At 34.4% G+C, this 22,078-nt stretch overlaps 1 protein-coding gene across 1 annotated transcript in view; it reads right to left on the bottom strand.

Moving 5' to 3' along the window:
* LOC106871625 (uncharacterized) overlaps positions 1-22,078 on the bottom strand; it is a 587,895-nt gene that overhangs the window by 157,258 nt on the left and 408,559 nt on the right. Inside the window, exons 6-7 of the mRNA XM_014918237.3 lie at positions 4,643-4,765; positions 2,948-3,103 (exon numbers count right to left, since the gene is read on the bottom strand). Of these exons, the coding sequence (XP_014773723.1) occupies positions 2,948-3,103; positions 4,643-4,765 (279 nt within the window). The remainder of the gene's footprint in view (positions 1-2,947; positions 3,104-4,642; positions 4,766-22,078) is intronic.

Consider the following 22,078-nt stretch of genomic DNA (forward strand, 5'->3'; position numbering starts at 1 on the left):
CACAGCCACACTGACATCTTTGTAGTTTATATATTTTGAAAATATTATTATTGAATGTTATCTAATATTACATTGCCTGTGTTATCTATTATCATCTTTACATGCATTTTGTCAAAGATAAGGAGAAGCAAATGATACCAAACTGTAATTTTAAATCACATTTGATTATTTTCTTTTGGAATAGATCAGCTGATTCCTAGTTTGTAAACTGCTGTTTCAAATGTGCTTTTTGTCACGTCTCTGGGTCTGACATTCAAAATGATATAAATTGTGCTTACAGATGGATAATTAAAAGCTATAAATTCAATTAATTAAAAATGAAGAAAGATTAGTTTATCTCCAAAATAAACCTGAAACATTATGGAATAAATTTATGCTCTGTTGTAAAATAGGTGTAAGATTATATTGTAATTGCGTAAACTATTATATAGTTGATCTTTACAAAGATTATTATTTATTATAACATATTAAGGCGGTGAGCTGGCAGAATCGTTAGCAAGCTGGGCACAATACTTAGGGGTATTTTGTCCATCTTTACATTCTGAGTTCAAATTCTGCCAAGGTTGACTTTGCCTTTCATCTTTTTGGGATTGATAAATTAAGTACCAGTAAAACACTGGGGTTGAAGTATTCGACTAGTCTCTTCCCCCAAAATTTCAGGCCTTGTGCCTTTAGTAGAAAGGATTATAACATATTAAAATATTAAAAAAAAAAAAAAAATTTATGAACTGGATAAGAAGTTAGAAATGTGAGACAAATTATTAACTTTACTTCAAAGTTTGGTATGCTCTTCCTAATGCCAACCACTTTACAGAGTATGCTGGGTATGATTTCAATGTGATATTGGCATGGCTGATTTTATGTGACACCGACACAAGTGTTATCATGTGGAACTGGCACAGGTTCATTTCATGTAGCACTGGCACAAGTACATTTTATGTAGCACTGGTACAAAAGTGAGTTAATGAAAGAACCACTACACAATTGGTCAACCTGTTAAAAACAGCAGCCAAACCTCATTCAAATTAAACCCTATTAGAGAGAGAGAGATAGAGAGAGAGAAAGAGAGAGAGAGAGAGAGGGAATGTGGTAGCAACACATTAAACAATTTAATCTCTGATAAACAAAATTGTTGATAGGTCAGGCTGGAACACTTTTGAGTCTATATCTGTTGAGTCATTATTGGCCTGAGACTAAACAGCAGCAGCTAAAAATAGGCAGAACAGTTTTGAGTGGACTGCATAACTGATGAGAACTAACTCTTATTAAGGGTTATAGATATATATATATATATATATATATATATACATACATACATATATATATATATATATATATATATATATATATATATATATATATATATATATATATATATATATATATATATATATATATTATTAAGGTGGTGAGGTGACTCAATCATTAGCACGCCATCAATGTGATGGTGAGGTAAAAAGATTATTTTTATTATTATAATATTTATAATAATAATAATAATAATAATAATAATGGTTTCAAATTTTGGCACTGGACCAGCAGTTTTGAGGGTAGGGGAAGTTGATTATATCAACCTCAGTGCTCAACTGGTACTTATTTTATCAACCCTGAAAGAATGAAAGGTAAAGTTGACCTTGGTGGAATTTGAACTCGGAATGCGAAGACAGATGAAATGTTGTGAAGCATTTTGCCCAACATGCTAATGATTCTACCAGCTCACTGTCTTTTAATAATAATCATAATCCTTTCTATTATAGGCACAAGGCCTGAAATTTGTGGGAGGGGACTAGTTGATTACATCGACCACAGTGTTTCACTGGTACTTAATTTATCGACCTTGAAAGGATGAAAGGCAAAGTCAACCTCAGCGGAATTTGAACCCAGAAAGTGAAGACGGGTGAAATGCTGTTAAGCATTGATGTTGTGCACTGTTCTCTCACTCAATGATAACAATAATAATAGTAATAATAATAATAATAATATGACATGCGGTTCAGATTTTATATCCTTGGTTAGAAAGAAGCTTGTTTTTCACATAACAATTTAGCTTACTATCACATTCTTTCCTTTCTTTCTTCCATTGCTCATCTTTACTTTCTTTCTTCCATTGCTCATCTTTACTTTACTCCTTCTAGTATTACACACAGCAATATTCTAAATTTACTTCCTTCACATTGCTCCCTCTTAAAGAAACTGATTATATGTCTCATTGTTGTAATGCATATACACACACACGCATATCGACACACATTTACATACAGGCCAAGCAGTATCGCATTTCTAAGTGGCAGTATTCAGCCCTTTATTTTTTTACTAGTTTTCTTCCTTAAACGCTGCGCCTTTCCTTAATCCTGGCTCACTCATTTGAACTCAGTATTATTAATCTGCAATTTGAACTAAATTGTACTCTTTCTTACTTCCAAATAACCCCCTCACATCCAGTAAGAACCCTTGTAGACATGAGTTTTGACTTTCATCTTTCCATTATAACCTCAAATATACCAAACAAAAAAAAGGTGCCCCCAAAAGCCAACAAAAATAAGACTATTCCATGAAGGTAAAGAACAACAGCTAAATAGCTATATGTACACACACACATATATGTATATATAAAATCAAAACAACAATAACAAGGAAACAAACAAAAATGCTTCTAGCATACATGAATTATGTATTTATTCTAATCAATGCCAAAATCAATAAAGCTAAGAGAAGACGATAGAATACAAAATGAGTAAGATGATAAGAATAATATTGTTAGGGATTGAAAACAGAGATGATATCAATAAATATACACACACACACACATAATATAGAAGGAGAATGAATGAATAACAAAAACCCAAACAAAATAATCAAAATGAAAAATAATAATAAAAAAACACATGGTGAATGTGATAAACAAGGGAAGAAGATAAAATCTTGAAATAATGATCAAACAACATACGTGGTCAGCGGGCTCCATCCCTGCATTATAGAGGCCGCTGCTTGGACGTGACTGGGCCATTGTTCCAAGTGCAATTGAATCTAAGCTGCCCATTGACATTTTACGTGAAGGCATGTACATGTGCAGCTTCTGACAACGCCTGCGATGCACAATTATCTGAAATGATAGAAATTTTCTGTGAATGAGTATGGATACATGAATGTTTCTTCTGAACATATGTGTGCATGTGTGTATGTGTGTGTTTGTACATGAATGTATTACATACATACATATATATGTATACACATACATACGGCAAGCTTCTCAGTTTCCATCTACCAGTCCTACTCATAAGACATCAGTTAGTTTGAGACCAAATGGTAGATACCTGGGGCCATGTCTATTGCCATGTGATTGCAAAGCAAATTTTGTAACAACACATAGCCATGCTTGGTCCTTCACACACACACACACACACACATTTATATACATATAAATAACACACACACACATATTGATAGATATGCATACATACATACATACATGCACATATACATATGTGTATATGTTTATAATTATGTAGATATTCACACACACACACATGGTCCTATATATATATATATATATATATATATATATATATATATATATATATATATATATATATATATATATATATAAAGTTGGTGCATAATTATTGCGGCTTTTTTCAACAAATTTTATTCAACAAAACCAATAACAACATGTAACAAAAACATCTTTAAATGATTATTCAGGAGCATATTCACCATCTACTTCAATTACTGTCTCCCATTTGCTTGCCAGATGGTCAGCCCGTCATTTAAAGATGTTTTTGATAAATATTGTTATTGTTTTTGTTGAATAAAATTTGTTGAAAAAAAGCTGCAATAATTATGCACCAACCCAATATATATATACACAAAATTGATAGATATATATAAAAGAATTATATATAACAAGGGCGCTTTTTTAAAAAGACACCAGCCTTGCTAAAAATAAGGGTCAAAAACACTCCAAAGCCACAAAAGTTAACACTATATTTTCACAGACATGTTTGGAAAAAAATTAAGTGTAATAAGGATTGCATCTACTAGTAGACTTGAGTGAGGAGAATCAAATGTGTTTTTTGGCACTAAATTCATAATAATAATTTCAAGTTAATCTTGCAAAAGTAAGACGCAATCCTTATTTCACTTAAATTTTTTCCAAATATGCCTGTGAAAATATAGTGTTAACTTTTGTGGGTGAGTGTTTTGACTCTTAATTTAGGAAAGCTGGTGTCTTTTAAAAAAAGTGTCCTTCTTATATTTAATTCCTTTATATATGTCTGTTAATTTTGCCCATATGGTTTTAGCTTGCGGCCGGAGTTGCATGAAACAATTGTATTGCATTACCTCTGGATATCCTTGTTGCTTGTTTTGATTTTAATCACCTTACTTTGAAATTGCATGGATAATACTGTATTAGTTTCTGGTGCCTCAACTTAAGTACCATATTCATCTGAATCTAAATTTTTGCCGAACTAATCTACCATACCCAAAGCATATGTGTATATATATATATATATATATATATATATATATATATATATATATGCCCTATCTGTATCAATTTGTTGCAACTACTTTTATACAAACATGATACAATTAATGTTTCAATATTAATAAGAACAAAGTGAGAAAAAGAATTACATACTTGCAATACAAGAAGAACAAGACATAACAGTCCTCCTATGGTGGTCAGTACAATTGCTATAGTAACAACTGTCTCCATGTTGGGGGCATCTGCATTCAATTGCTTCAATTTGACACTCTTTATCTGTAAAAAAAAGATATTTTTAAGTAATGAAAGCATTTTAAAAAATGTAGCCAAAGACATTTCCAAAATGTAAATTCAAATTTCTAATCCCACCTCATATTATGAAGAAATGATTATCTTCTTTGTAATTGCTCTAGAGAAACAACATGTGTAAAATATTTAGTTTTGCCAAAATTAATAATTCAAATAATAGTTTAAATAAGAAAAATTCTGATATTGTATAGGAAGGCCACATTTGAAAATGTGCATATATGCAAGTGGTAAAATTCTTGTATAATTAGTTATATTTTTGAATGTACATAATATAATATATTTTGTATAGTATATGTTGTATGAAATTTTATATCAATTTAGAAAGTTTTATATGCTGGCAATCTGATTTTCTTGTTTGAATCTGTCAAAGACCTTCAGAAATAAATTCCAAATTTGAAACAATGTTCTACTGCCCAAAGATTGTATCATATAATGTGTTGATAGTTTTGAGTTAGAGAGAAAAAATGTGTTCATAGAGAGTGAGGTGATAGCACCAATGTTGACAACAAAAGGTTTCTCTTTTTGTACAAAAGGCAAACTACATGAAAGTACGAAGTATGGATAAAGGTTATGATGTTAAACTGTTGTAAGACAGATATAATGGATGCAGATTATCCATGTAGGCTGGTGGGAATGGAATGAGACTGAGCAGAATAAGCCATGAGAGGGGTTAAAAACTGAAGGCATCAGTTAATGTCTGCAAGAGAGACAGATATATCATGAATTGATGATAAGGGATGTGGAGGGTGTAAAATTGCTGCAAAGAAAAGGTAACCATAGTAGAAGAAGATTCTATAAAGATATATGATATATAAAGATATTTAAATCAAGAAATACTGTGACCCATCAACATCATCATTACCAGCATTGTCACCATCAATTAATGTGTGTCCCCAATACTGGCATGGGTGGATAGTGTGTGCCTTACAAATGAGATGACAAAGAGTTGAGAAAACATGTTATGATGATGATGATGAAGATGATGGTAATGATGATGATTATCATCATCATCATCACCATCCTTTCATGTCCGTTTTCCATGCAGGCATGGGTTGGACTGTTTGACCAGAGCTGGCAAACTAGAGAGTGGCACCAGGTTCCAGTCTGATTTTGCTAGGTTTCTATGGCTAAGATACCCTTTCCAATGCCACCCACTTTAAAGAGTGTTCTGGGTGCCTTTTATGTGGCACCAACACAGGAGCTATTACATGGCACCATCTTGAATGCATTTTACATGGCGCCAGCATAGGTGCTTTTTACATGGGTTCTTGCAGGTTAATCCTCTTCAGCAGGGGGAATAGCATTAACACTTCTGCTGTGGCGGACAAGTCTTTTTGAGTGCAGCAAGTCACCAGATATCCCACTCCTTTGTCATCTCTTCCATAAGGTTCAGTGTCCTAGGATCACCCTTCAGATTATGTCATAACCCATGCAGGACAGAAATCAATAATATAGATGGTGATAATGATGATTGTTGACCTTATCTATTTCAACTTTAAATAACATTTATTGAGCATTCTTTTCAAATGATTGTTCCATCTTTCACTTAATAAAATATGCAGCAACAATGTTTGGTCTGAGGTGATATGTATTTGATTGAATGCCAGCCACCAGAGATAATTTCATATTTATTGTGTTTGAATATTGACAAGGGCTTTTTGATACAATAGAAAATACTATAACCTTCTGTTTAGTTCTAATCAATTGTTTGTTCAGTATTACAAACTTATATGTAAAGTGGAGTGAACAGAAATGGTACAGCATTAGACTAGCACCAGACTTAATAGTTTATATCATTTAATCTTATTTCCATGTAATATCATTACCAGTTTGAATATGCCAGTGGCAAGTTGAAACTCGTAAGCAAGCCATTCACTGTGTTTTGCCATGGAGAAAATTTCTCACTGTGGACTTGAACTTGCCACAAGTATATTTGAACTGATAATGACATTGCATTTATACACATCTCCACTTAGTGCTCCCACCTTGTAACTTATTTTTATAGCCAGAGTTCAATTCCTATCTCAATCAATTTTAGATCAATTTTACTTTACATCCCTCTAGAGCTGATAAAATATACAAATATAAAAACATATGGATTAACTGTGCCTCATCTTCATCTGTTTTGCATGAAAGATTTTTCTGCTGCAGGTGAGGAGAAACCAGAGCCATTAACCATTTAGTATTCAAACAGGCCATGTCAGGCCCAAACATTTTACTCATTTTGTCATATCTACCTTGCAGGTAGATGTAATAGGCCTGAATCTATGCATCATCAAAATGTTGAAGCTACAAGATAGCATATAATTAATTCAAAACAATGTGAATAAATAAGCATTACAGTTGACAGAGTAATATGAATGCTAAAGGGGTTAAAGAAATCTTTTCTTCATCTCTTGACTTGCTAGTAATAACAAGTGAATTTCCCTTGCATCATATCTTACTCCTTTTGTTATAATATTCTTCTTAATAATCTTCTGAATAACCCTAAATTTTAACTTTATACAATATGGCAATATTGTTTAAAATATTTAACTATAGTACCCCATGATAAAATTTCCCCATTTCATTATCAATGGTCCACTAGTGGCCTGCCCCTTTAATTGTCAGCTAACATCTTGATTTACAAAATCTCATGATATTGCTTCTAATAAATCTTGATAGTTTTTTTATGATTATATCCACTATGATTTCTGCCGACTCCCTCAGCCCACTTCCTAATAGGCACTGCTCTTTGTTCTTTTGGCCTTAGATATACAAAGATTTGATAAACTACTCTATAAATTAAAACTGACCCCATAAAACAGTGACAAGTAAAATCTGTTACAATTCTTTCTACTTTAGTAACTTCTAAGCTGAAGTGAAGACAGCATGTTCTTTATCTATCTCCTTGCCTTTTGGGAGATTTTAGGTAAAATTATACTAATGTGTCCATCTGTTTTAATTTAATTAAATTTTATGACTTTATGCTGCTGAGGATTGCTCTGCATTTAATTTAATGTAATGATTGCATTATTCAATTAAATGGAGTTGCTTGAGACGATCGTACTGCATTACCTCTGGATATCCTTGTTGCTTATTTATATATATATATATATATATATATATATATATATATATATATATATATATATATATATATATATATATTAGAATGATCTGCATAAAAAGGTCATCAAGAAGAGTACTCCCTCTAATGAGTGCCTGATATTAATGTATGCGTTTCACTCCATATGTATTACACACACTACTAATAGTTTTATGTACATGACAAATGTGTTCATCAGGCACTGATTATTCGATGAAACCAAGAAGTTTAAATATAAAGAACCAGGGGAGAGGCAATGCTGAAGCAAACCATATTTAATGGAAGATTCCACTACAGGTGAGCTACTTAAACTTCTTGGTTTCATAGAATAACCAGCGCCTGATGAATGTTCTTGTATGTAAAACTATTAGCAGTGCGTTTAATAAATGTGGGGTAAAGTGCATACATTAACATATATATATATATATATATATATATATGTGTGTATATATATGAGGGAGAAATGTATGTATGAGTCACTGCCTCCCACCTAATATAATAAACCCCTCACTTTATGTTTAGAAATTAAGATGTGCCTGTTCTGTCACGTTCTTATTTTTTACACTTTTGGATAGATATAACATTTCAAAATGACAAACAAGTGTAGTAATGCAGAAGAGATACATGACTACTCCAGTTGGAAAAGAGAGAGAGAGAGAGCAGAAGAGAAGTCTATTTTAATATTTGTAAATTGCTTGCTTTTCAGTGAATTAGAGCAATTGGCATATTAACTAGTTTGTAAAGAGTTAAGCTTTTTCTGCAAAGTAAACAGATTGGAGTTTAGTCTACAGCTGTAATTTTAATTTACATATTTGATTGATGCCGTTTGGAACTATCAAATCTAAATCTTCAGCATTCGATGATTTTAGGCTTGGCTCTTAGTAGAGTTTAATAACTTGTGTCAGTATATGAGCAGACATTATACATATATGACAATCCATGTCGATAATGATGGCCTAACTCCAAATAGTATAATCATGTTTCATATAGATACATTTTCAACGAGGTCAAACAGTCATCATCATCTTTGCATTTTAATATAAAGCACTTGGGCACACATGTGTGTGTGTGTGTGCATGCACACACACACACATCTTTTGCTTTACTTGTTTCAGTCATTTGACTGTAGCCATGCTGGAGCACTGCCTTGAAGGATTTTAACTGAACAAATCGATCCTAGGACTTACTTCATATATATATATATTTCTCAAAGCCTACTACTTATTCTATCAGTCACTTTTGCTGAACCACAAAGTTATGGGGATGTAAACACACCAACACCAGTTATCAAATGGTGACCATGGGGGTGACAAACACAGACACAAAACACACACAAATATATACATACATATATATATGATAGGCTTCTTTCAGTTTCCTCCTACTAAATCCACTCACAAGGCCCTGATCGGCTTGAGGCTATAGTAGAAGACACTTGCCCAAGTTTCTATGCAGTGGGACTGTACCCAGAACCATGTGGTTGGGAAGCAAACTTCTTACCACACAGCCACGCCTGGGCTGATATATATTCTTCCCAAAAGATATGCACACATAAACAGAGATGTAAGCATTACTTTCACACACGCATATGCACATTCACATGGTACTTTTCGTTAGTGTCAGATGCAACATGAAGCAAAAACTGTAAAGCCAAGAATTTTTTAATTTTTTTCTTCTTCTTTTCTTTGTCTTTCTTTTATTTATTTATTATTTATTTGATATGCTGGTGAAATTTTAGAAGATGAAAGTTTCACACCAGGTCAATATCTTTAACTACAAAGTTCACACTCTGAGGGAGATAAATAAAATCTAAAAAAAAAAACATCAATCAATAAATGTATAATATAAAATAAAAATAAAAAATCTACCCCACATTCTCTTCCTTTGGCGAAACATGTTCTTTAGAAAGACATGTTCCACTGCATGCTTCAGTAAAACAAGATTTAAAAACAAATATGCACAATGTTAATTTCATGGTTCGAAGAATTCTCGTATAAACTTGAATAAACATTTTCACCAAGCAATCCAGTATCTGAATTTGTACAACTATCTAACCAATTTTGGCACTAAAAATGAATATAAAAATGTTAAATAAATAAATAAATGTTAAATGAACTTGAAAATGCTAATAAGTTTATAATTTTTTTCAACTATTACCCTCATGAGCAGAGATGAGTATTTTTTTTTTCTTCTTTTCTTCACTATTTACATCATCTATGTGGTTTCGATTGGTTTGATAGCTGTTCATTATTTAGCGCAGTTGTTTTCATCATCATCATCATCGTCATTACTTAATGCTCATTTTTTCCATGCTTATATGGGCTGGACAAAGTTTACTTGTGGTAGATTTTTTGGCAGCCAGATGCTCTTCCTGTCATCAACTCTCACCTGTTTTCAAGCAAGGCAATATTTCCCCACATGGCCAGACATGTTCTCACAGAATATTGGAAATGAACGACACTGCTTCTGCGACAGTGACATTGATTCACAATTATCATGTGATGTCAAGACAAGGAAACACACACAGGCTCTCTCTCTCTCTCTCTCTCTCTCTCTCTCTCTCTCTCTCTCTCTCTGTATATACATACATAGAGCTTCTATCTTTTACTTGTTTTAGTCATTGGATTGCAGCCATGCTGAGACACCACCTTGACAAATTTTAGTCGAATGAATCAACCCCAGTACTTAATTTTGTCGTTTTTTTTTTTAGATCTGGTACTTATTCTATTAGTTTCTTTTGCCAAACCGCTAAGTTACAGGGACGTTAACACACCAACACCAGTTGTCAAGTGGTGGTGGTGGTGGGACTACCACAGACACAAAGATACACATACAATCTCTCCCTCTCTCACACACACACAGATAGATATACATATATATATATATATATATATATATATATATATATATATATATATATATATATATACGACGGGCTTCTTTCAGTTTCTATCTACTATATCCACTCACAAAACTGCTGTCAACCCAAGCCTGTAGTAGAAGACACTTGCCCAAGGGGCCATGCAGTGGGACTGAATCCAGAGCCATGTGGTTGGGAAGCAAGCGTCTTACTACATAACCACATCTGCACCTCCATACAGTCATGCTTATGTCTACACACAGCCCTGCCTGTACCTCCACACAACCATGCCTACATATATTCTTTTTCTTTTCTTCTCTAGGCACAAGGCCTGAAATTTTTGGGGAGAGGTCCAATCGATTAGATTGACCTCAGTACATGACTGGTACTTAATTTATCAACTCCAAAAGGATGAAAAGCAAAGTCAACCACAGTGGAATTTGAACTCAGAACGTAAAGACTAACTACTGCTAAGCATTTCGCCCAGCATGCTAACATTTCTGCCAGCTTACTGCCCTACACACATACATATATTCTGGAAGCAGGCATATTGGAGTGATAAAGAAGTTTGCTTTACAATAATGAGGTCCTATCTGCATCTCACTGTAAGTACCTTTTACCTGAGTCTCAGATCATGAGTAAATTTGGGTAGAAACTGGATGAATACCTGTTAGGCTGTACCCATAATTTAGAGATCCAATGTATTAATTTAATGAATAGGCTATGCAATTAATTTGATGACTGTTGAATTCTCATCACTGAAACTTTGGAGAAACTCTCTTCATCATTATACATGTATTATATAAATATCTAATTGCTTGTATTAAATATTATGCTATTTTTATATTGTGGAATGCCTTTGTTAATATTGTCTGTTAAAATCCTAGTTGAGATGGAGGTAAACAACAATTTACAGTTTGTTTATTTGATTGAATAATAGAGTATATGAGATATGTGTAAGACAAGTGAATGCCAGGCAATGAATTCAGTAGATTTAATTGTAAAGAAAAATTATCTATTGTTTGGGTAATATTAATATAGAGACACACAAGTTGATTGTACGAGGGTAGGTTGAAAACTCTTAGGCTGACTATAGAGTAATGCTAGAGCTGTGAAATCTTGCACACAATAATTTTAACTCTTCTTATTAATAATTACATGCACTTCATTACTTGTAGTTTTTAAGTGATGCTACCCAACTAGAAGGTGGGTAGGTTAATATTCTCTCAGAATGGAATGCCAGGCTGTCACAGGGCTACCCATTTACAGCTGGAGCAATGAGAAATTAAGTGTTTTGCACCCCTGGTCAGGGAACTGAAACCACAATCTTGCTCCATAAAAAAATGCTAATTTCTCAAAATAAATGGAACATATGGAAGTGGAAGACCCTGGGAGACATGAGATAAAGTACTGAAAAAGAACTTCAGGACACTGAACCTTTCAGGTGAGATGACAAATGACAGAGATGCTTGATGCCTCACTTTACTCAGGAAGACCCGTACTCTGCAGAAAAAGTGTTAAGATGGGCCCCTCTGGTGGTGTATAGCACTCATGCTGGTTCCACGTAAAGTGCCCGTGCAGTGCTATGTAAAAGTGCCCATGTAATGCCATGTAAAAGCACCCACTTGGTGTCACATAAAAACACCCATGCAGTGCCACGTAAAAGTGCCTGTGATACCACATAGAAGAGCCCAGCACACTCTGTAAAGCGGTTGGTGTTTGGAAGGGAATCCAGCCATAGAAACCATGCCAAACCAGACTGGAGTCTGGTACAGCTCCCCAGTTTGCCAGCTAATCAAACCATCCAACCGATGTGACTGTAAGTGCAACACCCTAACCACTAGACTATGCACCTTCATCAACAAATATATTCCTAAAATATTCCTAAAAGGAACATCAATGTGTTTGCTCTACTTGTTATTAATAGCAATTAACTCTCCCTCAAATCACATCCTAATTAATCCCTCAAAATCCTGTAGAGTCATGGGGGTACTACCATGTCTTAAGCATCTTGTAGCATGTCTTAAGCATCTTGTAGCATGTCTTAAGCATCTTGAAGCAAAGATGAAAAGAGAGGAAAAAGAATCAACCTTATTGACTGGTACTGTCTTTATTGACCATGAAAAGATATAAAGCCAAGTTGACTTCAGAGGGATTTGAATTCAGACTACAAACAACTGGAATGATAACCACAACTTACTGCTTACTTTGCCAGCTGCATCCTAAACATGCTATTCAGCTGATTGGCAATTATTAGATTACTAGCATGATATAACTGATTCACAAACAGACTGTTTCTTTTCTTTGGCTCTTATAAGGATACTATTACAATCACTATTTCCCTCAAGTTAGTGCTGCCATTCTCCTCTAAGCACAAGTTCTTTAATGCAACTATCTAACTCTTCCTCTTACCAATCTTATTGTCGTCACCTCCCTTGAGATCATAAACATTTTACCAAGTTTTCCATCATAGACTTATAGTCCTCTGAACTTCCAGACACAATTTTTCTTCAGCATCATACACAGATATTCAAACTGAACACAACCCCATCAATCTTACAAGACTGAGAAAGCATACAAAAGTCACAGCTACTGCTTTCTTACTAATAAAAAGAACAAAAATCCAAAAGAAACTGAATCATAAACATTAAAAAATATTACGAAGATGTACATAATTTGTTTCGTCTACATAATTTTGTAATAATCTTGTGTTAATTAATTTTCAAGTAATTAATTATGTATCAATAGCACTTAGGGCATTCCAATAAAAATATAATTAGGCTCCACATTTCTTAAATACTGTTTGGTCATCTAGCATTTAATATTGCTGTTTTAGGAAAAAGACATTTCCTGGCTTTTGTTGTTGCTATTTTTTGGTTGAATTTTAGTTTATTGATTTTGTTTTCTATATTTCAGGTTTTTTTTCCCTTTCCTATATAAAAAAAAAACGATATTTTGTAAAACAACATTAGAAATACTTCATGACATGGAAAAAAAATCCCTTTAACATCTAGGCATCAAATAAGTTGCTGATTTATCATAAAAAAAAAGAATCACTAATTATTTTATAATTTTGTAGTATTTTTTGGAAAGTTCTATTGCTAACCATTTGACATCTCTAATTTCCTGGCAGTTTCTTAGCATACCAAATTTACAATTATATGAATATTTCTTCAACTAGGCAATTAACTAAAAGTCCAAGTTTTCTGACCCATCATACATGCAATTTAAAGAAAAAACAACTTGCAGAACAATATTATACAATATGTTATGTTGGAATTATTTTCTGAAGTAATATATTAGTTTCTAATTTTGGCACAAGGCCAGATATTTAGGGGGTGGGGCTAAGTCGATTAGACTGACCACAGTGCTCAACTGGTACTTATTTTATTGACTCCAAAAGGATGAAAAGCAAAGTCGTCCTCACCCCACAGCAGCATTTGAATTCAGGATGTAAAGACAGATGAAATACCACTAGGCACTTTGCCCAGCATGCTAATGATTCTGCCAGCTTGCTGCCTTATTTCTAAGATATATTACAAAAGGAGCAAGATGGTCAGCTAGCAGAATCGTTAGTATGTTGGACAAAATACTGCTAAGCATTTTGTCCATCCTTACATTCTGAGGTCAATTTGCCTTTCATCATTCCAGGGTTGATGAAATAAATACCAGTTAAGAACTGGGGTCAATGAAATCAACAAGCTCCCTCCCACAAAATTTCAGGCCTTGTGCCTATAGAAGAATAGAAGAGTATATTACAAGAGGAGATCCTGTTCACTACTATTACTACAGTAATATTTCTAAATAAGGTACAAAGCCAGAAGTTTGTGGGGAGAAGTAAGTTGATTACAAAGACTTCAGTATATAATTGGTGCTATATTTTATCAACTGGAAATGAACAACATCTCTTGTTTGACAGCTGTACTTGTTTACAATCATTACAATCATTAAACGATACAAGATAAGATGTCCTTCTGTCTTTAAGATGGTAGAATGTGATTTGAGGATGGTTGAGCAGCAAAATAGAAACCTTGTCAGATGCACGTATGTATGAGATAAGTGAAGTATATAATGTATGAATATTAAGATCAGTGGGCAACAGCTTTCTCCAGTTGAACAACAATGAATACATATGAAGAAGAAATGACATGTTTCATTGGCATTGAAATTGAAGTTTGAGCCTATCTTGTCTAATGGGCAGAGTTAAAGAAATTTTATGAAGGAACTGACAAATATAATGCTGTGTGTTGAAGATAAACAGAAAAATATTCAAGACAGGAGTGAGCACTGGTTGGTTTGTTTTTGTTGTTTAGCCTCAAGTCAATTCCGATAGGGATGACCTCTTGTCAAAAGACATCCTAATTCTGACCATCCAAAGTACAGTGCACACATGACAACATTATCCAAAGTATCATTTTTCAAGACGGTAGAGTGTGTTTTCATATATATTTCACTCTATTTCTAGCAAGTTCAGCCATCATGTAGAAAACCTCTCTCTCTCTCTCTCCCTCTCATTGGTCAGTATGTTTGTTTTTGTTATTGTTATTTAGCAGTAAGTCACCTCTGAATAGGCTTATGCTCAAGAGCATTCCACCTATGATCAATCCATCTTTTTCCAATGGACAAGGAATTCAAGACTGTACTACCAAATGGATAAGGAGTGTAATTTGAGGAATATTTGGCTATTATTTCTAGCACTTTAAGCAACTATGAAGCTGTCTCACTAGTCAGTATGTTTCTGGTATAAAAAAAAATGGAAAGGTGGCTCCTGTAGATAACTATAGATATATGAAGGAAGTTGATAGATACATTTGAGATAATGAAGGTGAATTCTAATATAGAGTACAGCTTACAAACGAGATAAATAGGATGAGTTTCGTTTTCTGGGCCAAACGTTACTTCCGTATTAAACAATGGTTATCTATTTACAAAGTCCAGATATGGCCTACACCAAAGATTAGAGCTCACATATCTTAAACAGTGTATTTACTACATTAAGTTCACACATATACACACATAAACCAATTAGAGAGCCTTTACGTGGTCATGTAACATATCAGAAATAGTATCCAACTTTCCCTCCAATTACAAAAATCTCTCTCAAAAATCATACACTTTTTTTCTCTAATCTTATGCCATGCTCACAGGCATCATCAGTCAGCAATCTCCATGCACTCCTTTAGAGTCTGAAAATTCATAAATTTTCTTGCAAAAGATAAAGCAGTGGTTTCCTATTACATTCAGTCAGTTAACTCTTTAGCATTTAAACTGGCCATATCTGGCCCAAATATTATGCCCTATTTTAATATTCAAACCAGCCAAATCTGCCCTCTCACACCTACACTACAATACCAGTCTAAAAATGAACAATCACATCACTGAAATCTCAAAGCTATTTGTTAATGCATGAATAATTAAAAACAATGTGAATAAATAAGCATTACATTTGACAGAATAATCTGAATGCTAAAAAGGTTAATTTACAGTTTATTCTGTTAGTATCTTGCTGTCATAACCTTCATGGGACATCTGGGCTAATTGACCAGCCCATGTGATACAAGCTGGAAAGAGTTTGAGGCTGATCCATCAGCCCAATGAAACAGACATTTTGAAGTGTAAAAGCCAATCATAGATTGTCTTTCAATAGATATAATATAAAACTATATAAGATATATATAGTTTTACATACTAATACAATTTTGGGCACTTTATCCTTTGCTTTTTACATACACCCATCATTTTCAATCCCTCCAGAAAAAAAACATTTTGGTCTTTTTGGTTACCAAAACATTGTCTCAAAAAGGTTAAGCTAAACTTTATGACACAAGACCTAAGTAACCCTTAGACAAGAGGACTGGTTCACATTACATCAGAGCATATCCATGCATGGTGGACCTATGTGATACATGTCTAGTGGGTCAGCCCTTCTCTAAGTCCTATATGCCTTAGCTACAGAACTATCTTCTGCTACTTGGCTCCTTATAGAGGTCCCTAATTGATACTATCGTGCCAGATCAGAACAGGCCTAGGAAACTAAGGGGTAACTCCATACTTCCTAAAACATTTGAATTCCCAGGCTGGAGCCTCACTACCAAAAGCAGTTTAATGTTGCACTCTGCTATCTTGAAAAAGGTCATGTTGGAATGTGTAACCTTGGGTGTCTTGTATGTAGGGAAAAGATGGAATACCTTAGAATTAACCAATTCTATATACCTTACAACTAATAGGTTGGCTATTATATTGGTAAAGTAGAAAAATCTTAATTATAATTATGGTAAAATAAATTGTTTTGATTTAAAGAAAATGAGGTATAATATTAAAATGAATACTGTGGTATTTAACACATCATCATCATCGTTTAACGTCCGCTTTCCATGCTAGCATGGGTTGGACGATTTGACTGAGGACTGGTGAAACCAGATGGCTACACCAGGCTCCAATCTGATTTGGCAGAGTTTCTACAGCTGGATGCCCTTCCGAATGCCAATCACTCAGAGAGTGTAGTGGGTGCTTTTATGTGTCACCCGCACAAAGGCCAGTCAGGCAGTACTGGCAACAGCCACGCTCAAAATGGTGTATTATATTAATTAATGTTATATATATCTTTTTTCTTTTACTTATATCAGTCATTGGACTGCAGCCATGCTGGAGCACTGGAAAGGTTTTTAATCAAACAAATTAATTTCAGTCTGGTACTCATTCTATAGTTATTTTTTGCTGAACCTTTAAGTTATGGGGATATAAACATACCAACATTGGTTGTCAAGCAATTGAGGGACAGACACAAACACACAAACATACAAACACACATGCACACACACACACACACACACACACACACACACACACACACACACAATGGGCTTCTTTCAGTTTCCATCGACTAAATCCATTCACAAGGCTTTGGTCAGTTTTGCCCAAGGTGTCATGCAGTAGGATTGAACATGAAATCATTTGATTGGAAAGCAAATCCCTTATCACACAATCATACCTGTGCTTATATATGTGTGTGAATGTGTGTGTGAGTGTGCACGTGTGGAGTTAAGTTTGTAGCCATACTTCACATATATTAAACAATACACATAGCTTTCATCCAATAATCATTTCTGTGCCACACCTTACAGAACTGTATCTGATTGGAAATCTATGACACATAGTATAGGGTATAACTGTCAATAAATCAGACAGATAATAGAGGTTGGGTTTCATTTTCTAAGTCAAACATTAATTACTTCTGTACTAATAGTGGTTATCTGTTTCCAAAGTCCAAATATGGGCCTATTCCATTCAAATACCAATCTTCAAACATATGATGAACAGAACATTAATATAAACTTCTCAAATCTTACAAAATTATTTGTATTTCCCTGTTGTTGTTGAACCTGAAATCAACCCTGACTGACCAGATCTATGATCAAAGGTGTCACATCTCTGACCATGACCATTCCATCATCTTTTGTTTATCAAAGACTACATAAACTCTTTTGTTATAAAATTTCATTTGAAATATACTTGTCTTGTTTCAGTTAATTTTGAAAATAAAGAAACATTTTGAAAAATACTTTGTTTCTTATTAATCCAGTGTTTGGAACACAAATTAACATGAAATTTCAATGGAAGGTTTTAATTTAAATCACTTTAAAACAGAAAGTTTATATCATACAACTAGGGAGTGATCTCAAGCAGGTTGGTGTCAAAAAGGATGAGAATATGTTGTTGCTTTTCCAAAACACTAGAATATGATTTGAGAGAGATTTAACTACTATTTTTAGTATGTTAAGTGACCATGTAGTGGCTTCCTCATTGGCATGTGACCTTGAAGTATATCTGGATGGAAAAAGACTATGAACATTATATCTTATATTCACGATAATATATTTTTTTATTTGTTTCAGCCATTAGACAGTGGCCATGCTGGAGCACCACCTTGAAGAACTTTTAGTTGAATGAATTGACCCCAGTACCTATATTTTGTTAAGCCTGGCACCTATTCTATTGGTCTCTTTTTGCCAAACTGCTAAGTTACGAGGATGTAAACACACCAATATTGGTCATCATGTGGCAGTGAGTTACAAATACAGACATGCACACACACACACACACACACACACACACACACATACATGCATATATATATATATATATATATATATATATATATATATATATATATAAAAGATGTGGTGAATGAATTGTCGTCTAAATTACACAACTGAAAATAACATTGCCATCTCATTTTAACAGATATATTTATGAAAATTGCATAAAATATCTTGAAATACTAAAGAGTAAATTTATTCAATAAGACTGCAATTGGCTTCAGCCATGGCCTCCAGATGACTTTGGAATGGTCTTCTGGATGGTCTCCTTGTTTAAGTTGGTGAATCCTGCCATAATACTTTCTTTCAGTTCATTTTTGGTGTTACAAGGAGTTTTATTGGTCTCTCACTTAACTGCACTCTACACATAATAGTTAAGAGAGTTGCAGTCTGGGGAGATGTGGTCGCAGAAATTGTCTGACAGACATGACTGGGTTCTCCTGCTTGTGTTGCATGGTGCAGAGTCCTGTTGTCATAGATTGGGTCTTCCAGCAGCCACAATCTTGACCCAGGGCTGCACTACCTCCTCCAGGCACTTGACGTAGGCCTCTGTATTGATTCTGAGGCTGTATGGGAAGACAAATGGAGACATAACATCGCCATCACTAGTGATCACTCCGTTTCATTTTTATCACTCTTGGTACATGTTTTGGGGACATGGAAAGCCAACGGTTGTTCTGTGTGTTCACCACCAGATCCTGGCAGAAATTTTTCTTGTCTGAGAAAAACCAAAGCATGTTCGGTTGGAGGGGATACTTGAGTTTGTTCAAAAGCTTCGTAGTGCGGTCTTCACTCTTTTCCTTGATAGCTTGGGATAAAAAATAGCCCTTTCTCATCTTGTGTGAGGAATACTGAATGTCTTCCTGCCTGATAAGAATCTCAAACACTCCCATGTCCCTGGTAAGGGACCTGATTGACTTGGAAGGATCGTTGTCAATCATGTCCTGGATCCCACAAACAAATTCAGGGGTTCTTTTCTTATCAAAACCATCAGAGTGAGTTTTCCAAGCTGCAGGACCTTCGTCATCACCATTAGACTCATCCATCTGTTTCCGAATCCTCTGCACTGTCCTCAAATCGACACCCAAATACTCTGAAATGTTCGTTTTGGAGCTTCCAGCATGAATTCCAAGCAGTACAGCTTGTTGTTTCCAAATTTCTGGCAGAGAGAATTGTGTCATGGTGCTGTTTTTCTCACTGACCCTACTTTATATTATTTACATTATTTACATTTGATGGATATTTGTTCTCATCTTGTTTGTTGTTAATTCAGTGTTTCAGCTGATACACCCTCCAACCTTCATCAGGTAGCTTGAGGAAATTTCAAACCTGGGTTCTCACTCCTAAGGTATTTTTCGATGTTGTTGTTGTTATTATTATTATTATTATTATTTAGGTCACTGCCTGGAATCGAACTCGGAATCTTGGTTTTAGTAGCCCACACTTTTAACCACTACGCCACGGACATATGGTATAGTGGTTAAGAGTACGGGCTACTAACCCCAAGATTCCGAGTTCGATTCCAGGCAGTGGCCTGAATAATAATAATAATAATAATAATAATAATAATAATAATAATAATAATAATAATAATAACAGCAACAACATCGAAAAATACCTTAGGAATGAGAATCCAAGTTCAAAATTTCCCCTAGATAGCTGATGAAGGCTGGAGGGTATATTAGCCGAAACGTTGTGTTAACAACAAACAAAATGAGGACAAATATCTGTCAAATGTAAATAATGTAAATAATGGTCATATATTCCATCTTTAAAAAAATTCACTTTTTCCCTGTGATAAAGTATCTGAATCCTTCAATTACCTCTTCTCTATTTAAGAATGTTTTATTGTTTATGAAAAGCTCAAAATGCTTAAATAAGTGATGATCAGTAGGAGAGATATCAGGGGAATAGGGAGGATGTTGCAAAATCTCATAATTCAGGCTTTGCAACTTCTGGACCGTAGCTTGAGGTGTGTGAGGACGTGCATTGTCGTGGAGCAAAATTGGGCCATCTCTATTCACTAGTCTGGGTTGCTTAGGAGATTTGTTACATGTTTATCTAACATGTGTGGAGGCGCAATGGCCCAGTGGTCAGGGCAACGGACTCGCGGTCATAGGATCACGGTCTCGATTCCCAGACCGGGCGTTGTGAGTGTTTATTGAGCGAAAACACCTAAAGCTCCACGAGGCTCCGGCAGGAGATGGTGGCGAACCCTGCTGTACTCTTTCACCACAACTTTCTCTTACTTTTACTTGCTGTTTCTGTTGTGCTTGTAATTCAAAGGGCCAGCCTTGTCACGCTGAATATCCCCGAGAACTACGTTAAGGGTACACATGTCTGTGGAGTGCTCAGCCACTTGCATGTTAATTTCACGAGCAGGCTGTTCTGTTGATTGGATCAACTTGAGCCCTCAACGTCATAAGCGACGGAGTGCCAACAACAAATCTAACATGTAGATATTTGTAGTTCCTATTAGCATGTAATGGAGAATAGATAATACCAAAATGTTTCTACTTTCCTGTTTTGTTATACACACACACACACACACACACACACACACACACACACACACACACAGATAGATAGATAGATAGATAGATAGATAGATAGATAGCAGATGGATGGATGAATAGATAGTTAGATAGATGGATGGATGGATGGATATACATACACAATGAGCTTTTACAGTTACCATCAACCAAATTCATACATGATGCAATGGTCTATGGTATATGACACTTGCCAAGATTCCACATGGTCAGATTTAAAATGAACTTCTTAAACATGCAGTAATACCTGTGCATATATGAAGGCATGAATTTTTTCATGGTGGAAAAAATTTATGAAATTAAATTTAATATATCTGTAAAGTTATTAAATCATAATGATGCAAAGCTGTCAATTTTCTTTACAAACAGCCAGAATGTATTATATTTGCATTTATTTCTATCAGGATATAGAATTACATAAGATTTCAAAATTATTTAATAATATTGGAGACAGGTGAATGAAAAAATAGATTTAATTCCAAAGAATTTTGAGATAGTTGAAGCTTATTTTTATCTTCTTTTAGCAGGCAATCGCATATATGAGAAAAAGTATATCTAAGTATTAAGAATTATGTATAGAAGAATAGATAAGTATTAGAAAACATGAATGTGAGGGTATATGAAAAGTAATAATTGTGGCTTTAAGTATAAACAGCATTAGAGATTGCTAATATAAGTGTA

The sequence above is a fragment of the Octopus bimaculoides genome, chromosome 2 (genome assembly GCF_046866305.1).
Source record: "Octopus bimaculoides isolate indiv1 chromosome 2, ASM4686630v1, whole genome shotgun sequence".
Taxonomy (NCBI): domain Eukaryota; kingdom Metazoa; phylum Mollusca; class Cephalopoda; order Octopoda; family Octopodidae; genus Octopus; species Octopus bimaculoides.